This window comes from Hyperoodon ampullatus (assembly GCF_949752795.1).
Source record: "Hyperoodon ampullatus genome assembly, chromosome: 5".
Lineage (NCBI taxonomy): Eukaryota > Metazoa > Chordata > Mammalia > Artiodactyla > Ziphiidae > Hyperoodon > Hyperoodon ampullatus.
The window spans coordinates 22360002-22368144 of record NC_136918.1 but is presented as its reverse complement, the minus strand read 5'-3'; the positions used below and the strand labels follow the sequence as shown (position 1 = coordinate 22368144).

The 8143-nt window shown below is 43.5% G+C and overlaps 1 protein-coding gene across 1 annotated transcript in view; it reads left to right on the top strand.

Annotated features, from left to right (window-relative positions):
* Nucleotides 1-414: 414 nt before the first annotated feature.
* RARB (retinoic acid receptor beta) overlaps nucleotides 415-8143 on the top strand; it is a gene marked incomplete at both ends in the record, with an annotated part of 424884 nt that continues 417155 nt past the window's right edge. The window contains one exon of the mRNA XM_079705320.1: nucleotides 415-592. Within this exon, the coding sequence (XP_079561446.1) occupies nucleotides 415-592 (178 nt within the window). The remainder of the gene's footprint in view (nucleotides 593-8143) is intronic.

Sequence of the window (8143 nt, the reverse complement as noted above, 5' to 3'; positions counted from 1 at the left end):
AGGTAGTGAGTGTAGGGGAACAACTGGGAATTAGGAGTCCCAGATTAATATTAGAGATTTTTCAGATAATAACTTGATAAAGAAGAAAATATTTTTTGTCCTGTGAGATATATGTGTGTATATTTTTTTCTTACAGGATTATCAGCTCTGGACTTTTAAAGTGATAGCATTTCCCAGCCTTCAACTGAGAAGCTGAACAAAAAAGCCACCCCTCCTGTCATCAGCACAGCAAAATGAGAGGTGGAAAAACCAGGCTGGGAAGAAGCAAGGGCATCTGATGAGCCTTCTTGCCTTTGGCCCAGAACACAGCTCAGACTCCACTCTCTCTCTGAACTGACCTACCCCACTTTGGTGCAAGGCCTGGAGTGATGTGTTCCTGCCCCAGAGCACCTTCCATTCTGTGAAGCCCAAAACATGACCACCAGTAGCCACGCATGTCACGTCCCAGCGGTGAACGGGCACATGACTCACTATCCAGCCGCACCCTACCCATTACTCTTCCCACCGGTCATTGGCGGACTTTCCTTGCCTCCCCCGCATGGCCTGCACAGCCATCCTCCGCCAAGTGGATGTAGCACCCCATCACCTGCAAGTGAGTACCATTTGAATTTTCTCTCTTTTCTCTTGCTTGATTGGCTTAATGGACCTGAGAAAACACAATGGTTCATATCCTGGGTGAGTTCTCATTTTGCTGGGTGCCAGTTTCTCTTGGTCTAGAACTGTACCTTTGGTTCTATCAGCAGAAAGGTAATTTGAAACCACATAAATGGTGAATTTGAGAATTTGGTCCGTTCAAAACCACATTGGTAATTTGTTCTATTAGATAAAATGTAAACACAAATATTAATCAGCAGGTGTGACCAATACACCTGAAGAAATTGTCCACTTGATAAATAACATGAGCAATGAATTAGATGTTACTATAAAAATCACTGATGATAATCCTGAATTTAACATTGATTTTGGTTTTGAGGTCTTCTTTTGAATCTCTTACGCATTTCCTGGATACAGATAGAATCTGTAATTGTTTTCAGCTTCCCAGGGATCTTTGCTACCAATTCATACCACATAAGCTTTTTAAATGTCCTTGAACACTTCTGGCTCCTTCAGCCATTTCTACCTCCAGTCTTCTCTAAAATATTGGGTACTATAAGATAAAAGTATTTCGAGTTAGAATTCTTCAAGACCGATAAGACTCATTCATAGAAAGCACACATATTATGGGATTTTTTTAAAAAAATAGTTCTGCCTATTTAAGGACAGGCTGTGGTAGCCAGCACGCTCTTCCACCTTTTAGAAACAGGTTTCCTGGTTTGGCATCTGAAGGTAAAAGGCATGTGGATGCTGCATCAAGGCATCTGCAGCATCTTTTTTTATTTTTAATTAATTAATTAATTAATTTTTATTTTTGGCTGCGTTGGGTCTTCGTTGCTGCGTGGGGGCTTTCTCTAGTTGCGGCGAGCGAGGGCTACTCTTCTCTTTGTTGCAGTGCGTGGTCTTATTGCGGTGGCTTTTCTTGTTGCAGAGCACAAGCTCTAGGTGCGCGGGCTTCCATAGTTGCAGCATGCAGCCTCAGTAGTTGCGGCACACAGGCTTCAGTACTTGCGGCACATGGGCTCAGTAGCTGTGGCTCGCAGGCTGTAGAGTGCAGGCTCAGTAGTTGTGGCGCACGGGCTTAGTTGCTCCGCGGCATGTGGTATCTTCCCAGACCTGGGCTCAAACCCGTGTCCCCTGCATTGGCAGGCGGATTCTTAACCACTGCGCCACCAGGGAAGTCCCAGCATCTTCTCTAAGTTCTTTCAGGTTCATAACTTGGTACGAGCTCTTCAGAGTTCTTCCTGCTGATTATTTCGCATTTTGCTCCTTTTTTAGGTGTTCCTCCAAATATTGGCTTGGTCTTAGAAGCTTGTCCTTTAAATTACTCCCTTCACTTTTCTGTATTGTGGTTTTTGCTCCTTAACTTCTCCTTCCTCCTGCCTCCTTAGCTCACTGGGAGCAGAGAGCTTGCTCTCCTAACTGGGATCCCTCAGCTCTTGGTATAGTGCCTTCAAAATTAGTAGGAGACGGATTTCTGGATGCCTGGGTATTTGGATAGATGGACGGATGAGTGGATGGGATGAACAAACAGATGGACAGAGTCTCTCTTCAGGGATGTTGATTGCAATCACAGTATTATCATGGCTGATATTTAGTGATTTGTTTTTTTTCTTGGAATGACCTCATTATAATTCTTCCCTTCTGTGTTTTGCATTTCTGGCCTGAGCATGTGACCAATAAAGTCTTTTAAATTGCTTAATAACATTTTCCCATGCTTCTCAAGTTGAAATCGAAAGTAGATGTAGCCAACATAGCATCTTGGCTATCAGGAGAGATGAAAAAAAAAACCTGTATTCAAACTATCTTGTTGACCCAGGTGCCAATTCAAACCCTATTCACCCAACATGCAAATGATACAATGAGGTTACTGTCAACTAACACATGAATGGGCCTGACTAAATGATTGTTAAAGCTATTAAAATTTCCCCCAAGAGCTAATTCTATAGCTCAGCCAACCTAAAGGACAGCACATTCTAACATTTTTCTATCCTCAAATTGGAAGTATATTTTGTAGGTGTAGCCAAGGAGTTAAGACATGAGTATTAGTCCCAACCTGGGTGATCTAATCTTGCAGGTTGAAAATTCTTAGGTGGCTGCAACCCCTAGATGCCCGCCAGCAAATCCCAGCAATTTTGGGCATTTTTGGCTACTGATTTAAAGGAGAATGCAGAGCATAGTAAATGGAAGGGCGGGTGAGATCTTTATGCTGGATGAGCATCCCTGAACACTTGATCAGGCTCTCAGTATACAAATCCCTCACCCATCTGTTTGCAGATATTTTTAGAATTCTAAGAATTCTATAGAGCAGTGCTTGGCAAACTACAGCCTGCAGGGCAAAGCCAGCCCACCACCTGTTTCTGTAAATAAAGTTTTATTGGAACTCAGCCACACTCATTTGTTTACGTACTGTCTATAGTTCCTTTCATGCTACAATGATAGAGCATATAGCCCACAAATCCTAAAATATCTGCTATCTTGTTCTTTGCAGCAGAAGTTTGCTGACTCCTATTATGGAGATAAGAGCATTGGGACAGGAATCAAATCATCCCAAATCTTATCAGGCTCTGTCTCTAACAGGCAATGTTAGCTCTTCTAATTCCTTTGACCCTGGAGGAGCTGGGCTAGATTGTACCGAAGGTCACCTATAAACACAAGGCTGTTCTTTTCATTTCACAATTACTGGTAAAGTACAAGATACCATCACTACTAAGTTGACCCATCACTCAACTGCTATTTTTCAAGATCAAAATTGGTCAGTATTGGCAATTTCGTATAATTCAACCTGTAGAAGGAGAGTGTATGCAGTTCAAAAAAAGAGGGTAAATAATTAATTACTGGGGTTTTTTTTCTGAGGGCTTTGGTGAGAGGGTGTTGAGTAACTACACCTTGGAAGGTATCACTGGAGGGTGTCTGGAGAAGGGGCAGAAAAAGGACAAAGTACAGAAAGTTCAGGCTGAAAACTCCAAAGTTGGCTGACTTCATACTCTGGCTAATACCTTGTTTAATTATTTCTTACTACAGAGAAAAAGCACATGAAAGAAGATCATTAAAAGAAGCCACTGTTACTATGTGGTCTTTTAGTTGGCCCTCCAAGAGGGAGTTGTCTTGGTTAAAGCCTGTGGTTTAGAAAGACTGGGAAGCAAAGGTCGGGTCCTAAAAGTTACATACAGATTTTCTCTTGCTAAAATTAAACTTGAAGTTTTATTCTTGTACTGAGGTTAGTTAGAGAGGTAGCCGAATTTCATCATCTTGACAACTAGCAAAACACATGCTTGGGTGGAAAGCTGGGTACCGTGGGGATCCAAAGGGAACAAACATGGTGGTGATGACTCCATCAATGGGGTCTTGTCGCTGGGTGATGGGATCTGCTGACGTTTCTTTCATAATCTGTACATACCTTGACTCTGCAACTCAACCAGAAGAGAAATCCTCCTGCCTCATAACGAGGTTCTTTCAGCACCATATTATTTATAGGCTCCGGAACCTTCTACCTCAAAAGCAAGTGAGGACGGGCCTCCCTGGTGGCGCAGTGGTTGAGAGTCCGCCTGCCGATGCAGGGGATACGGGTTCGTGCCCCGGTCCGGGAGGATCCCATATGCCGCGGAGCGGCTGGGCCCGTGAGCCATGGCCGCTGAGCCTGCGCGTCCGGAGCCTGTGCTCCGCAGCGGGAGAGGCCACAACAGTGAGAGGCCCACATACCGCAAAAAAAAAAAAAAAAAGCAAGTGAGGACAATTTCCATAGCGGCTACTGATGTTACACCTGCTCCTTACTCTTCTTCCCTCCACTTCAGACTCCCTGGGCAGCCAGACCCTGGCCAGTTCCTAGACCAGAACGGGAACCCTGTCTTCCTGCAGCACACACATCCCCATGGGAGACAGTCCTTGACCCGACATCTTGTTTACAGTCACTCAACCTCCCTGAATTTCTCTTCCATAAACTAGAAAATATTTTTATTTAAAAAATAGTCTTTGATAACAATCATATTCAAATCTTTTCAGGATAAAGTTGGGGTATAAATTAGAAAGAAGGGCAGTATTACAAAGGGGTGAAATCAAGGCATCTCGAGGGCCCTTTCAACTCTAGCAGGCAATGATTCTCTATGTTATAGCTCAGATTTTCTCCTGGTCTCCACGCCATTTGCAGGCAGACGGCCCATCTTTCCTTGGTTTGTGCCAATGGTGGATCCTCCTCTCCTGCAGCAAGGAGTACTTGGCTATTGGTATGACCGTTTGCGACCACGCACAACTCAGAGGGAATTCCACTGTGGCCACGTCTCAGAAATTCTGTTCTCCAGAACCTTCTAACTGAAAGGAGAAAAATATTTGCAGGAGAGAGGTGAACTTGAAGCATCTTCCATGTGGGATGCCCTTGTCTTTGCATTATGACTTAATTCTTACATCATGGAGTCTCTATAAGCTTAGAAATGAGGAAATACATAAAAGAGAGAGTTAAAATAAGTAATAAGAAAAATTACCCATGAGGCTTAGAGAAAGTGAAGAGCTTACGCAGCTAGTTAATTTGGAGCCAAATCCCAAGCCCAGGTCTTGGGATCCCAGAGTGCGTGTCCTTCCCGATGTGTTAGGCAAGGGGGCCAACCCAACCCCTCAGATGATCCCCCAGCTGTACTGTGGGTGTCTGTCCCATGGTGGTTCATGGAGTCCTTGGAGATGCAAGACATTTATAGGACCTCACAACCTCTCTGGTTTTACCAGCTACTGTGGGAGCAGCTGTCATTTTTCATCAGGGGGTGTTGAGGGTGGACCCCATAGACAGGCAGTTACTGCAGCGTTTCCATTCATCCGTCTCCTGTGGACAGCAAGCTCGTCACCTCCGGCAAACACGACAGGAAGGACGCCTGATGCTCTGTGCCAGGGAACACCCAAAATTCAATGTTCCAGAGCTCACTGTGAAAGTTGGACCACTGTCCGCCTGTCTCTCCTTATGCTCCTTTCATGGCTGCTTGTTCTGTCTTATGGCTGCACATGTGCTTTTTTATAGGTTGTTGTAAGCTGGAAAATATTAAGAGTTTTGGCTTCGGAGCCTCTCTCAAAATGATTTCCATTTAACGCCGGCACCTTAAAATGAGAGTTCTTTCCCCTGCTTCTTTACCGATCAGAAAGTGCTGTCAAAATCACAAAATTGGGTATTTGCTTAAGAAAACCCCAACCTTCTAGAGAGACAGACTGTGAATCTCAGAATTACCAATGACAGGGCATAAAATGGGTCTTATTTCTATATCTTGTCTTAGAGTAAGAGAAGCCTTGTTTACACAGCTTGTCTAAAGCAGGGTGTGTGGCCAGATTGGAATTTCTTATTGCGTGTGAAGGAAAATGGGCCCGGAGGTGTTCATCCTGTTTTAAATGCATGCAGATTAATGATAACTAAAACAACCCATTAATTTGTATTATCCATCATCCTATGCGCTGTAGTCTTATCTTCTTTCTACTGTGAGTTACATTTGTCCTTAAACAAACACAATGACCCCATTGGACAGGAATCACATCTACTTTTAATATGTCTGGGACTTAATATATTGCTGGTATTTAGTGAATGTCAAACATAATAGTATGGTCCATACTAAATCTCTGTGTCATCTCCTCAACGTCTGTACAATTTCCCCAGACTTTGATCGAGTACAACATGTAATCCTCTGAATAGTTCTAGTGAGGAGCTGGGTTCATTCTGTTTGTTGAACTTTACCCCAAGGGGATCAGGCATATGTGAACATGAATTAGAAACAAAAAGATTATTGTTCAAGTTCATCAAATTAACTACAGTGCCCAAAGGAGAATCATAACTCTAGAAGTGTGGGGGTTTTTTTTTTTTGAAAGTAGTTTTTGTTTTTTGTTTCTGTTTTTGTTTTATATCTTTATTGGAGTATAATTGCTTTACAATACTGTGTTAGTCTGCTGTATAACAAAGTGAATCAGCTACATGCATACATATATCCCATATCCCCTCCCTCTTGCATCTCCTTCCCACCCTCCCTATCCCACCCCTCTAGGTGGTCACAAAGCACCGAGTTGATCTCCCTGTGCTATGCGGCTGCTTCCCACTAGCTATCAGTTTTACATTTGGTAGTGTATATATGTCCATGCCACTCTCTCACTTCGTCCCAGCTTACCCTTCCCCCTCCCCGTGTCCTCAAGTCCATTCTCTACATCTGCGTCTTTATTCCTGTCCTGCCACTAGGTTCATCAGAACCAGATGTGGCACATATATACAATTGACTATTACTCAGCCATAAAAAGAAATGAAATTGAGTTATTTGTAGTGAGGTGGATGGACCTAGAGTCTGTCATACAGAGTGAAATAAGTCAAAAAGAGATAAACAAATACCGTATACTAACACATATATATGGAATCTAAAAAAAAGAAGTGTGTTTTTGAGTAGAAAAATAGGCTTTCAGTCCACGGAGGTGATTGTAAAAACAGGACTGAATTTTCCTCTAAGTTTCTTCCTATGATTATTCCTAAGGAGAGCATGTTTGGGAGAATATATACCAAAAAAGACCAAGAATGGAGAAAAGAAAGAGATGCTTTAGAGTTTAGATTTGTTAAATAAATTAAACGGAGACATTTAAAAAGAACATCTTTGGGCCTCCCTGGTGGCGCAGTGGTTGAGAGTCCGCCTGCCAATGCAGGGGATACGGGTTCGTGCCCCGGTCCGGGAGGATCCCACATGCCGCGGAGCAGCTGGGCCCGTGAGCCATGGCCGCTGAGCCTGCGCATCCGGAGCCTGTGCTCCGCAACGGGAGAGGCCACAACAGTGAGAGGCCCGCATACCGCAAAAAAAAAAAAAAAAAAAAAAAAAAAAGAACATCTTTGACCTCATGAAAATTGAACCTCTGAAAACTGGAATGACAGCAGCTCTGAGTTGGCTGAGTTGGCCATGAGATGTGAGACCTTTCATGGGTTCCACATTTCTGTCTTGATGAATTCATCAGTCTACAACTCCTACACATTTCAGATGGGTTATTTTGCTTCTAATGATGATAAACCCATTCAGATGACCTTGAGTGATGGGAGACTAACCTCCATACACATCCATGTAGATGGACACGAGGACAGGTAGAATTGCCACCAGGTGGCTGCCCTCTGAGCCATCTTCAGGATGGAGTTCGGGTGGTCCCACAGAAGCTCTGATGATTTATGCTATGTCATTAAAGTGATACAACTCCCTCTTTTGTCTTTGCTTCTCTGTTTTTCTGCTTTGGTTCCCTCTGACATTTGAATGATTCTTGGTATTTTAAGTGGGAAAGAGGGGGCGGAAAGGAGGGAGAGAGAGAGAGGGAGGGAGGGATGGAGGCAAGGAAGCAGGGAAAGAGAGAGAGGGAGGAAAAAGACAGACTATAATTAACTGTGTCATTGAGCTGCAGACCACCTCCAAGAGTTTGAGACCACCAGACCAGACGATGGTACCAGCCAGGTGGTACTGTCAGCTCGCTTGTTTTTCCACTTTGCTGTAAGAATAAGTGTTAAAAGTAGCTGCCATTTATTTAGTGTGCTGCATATATTACCTCTATCTGCCAAATGGAAGAGAAA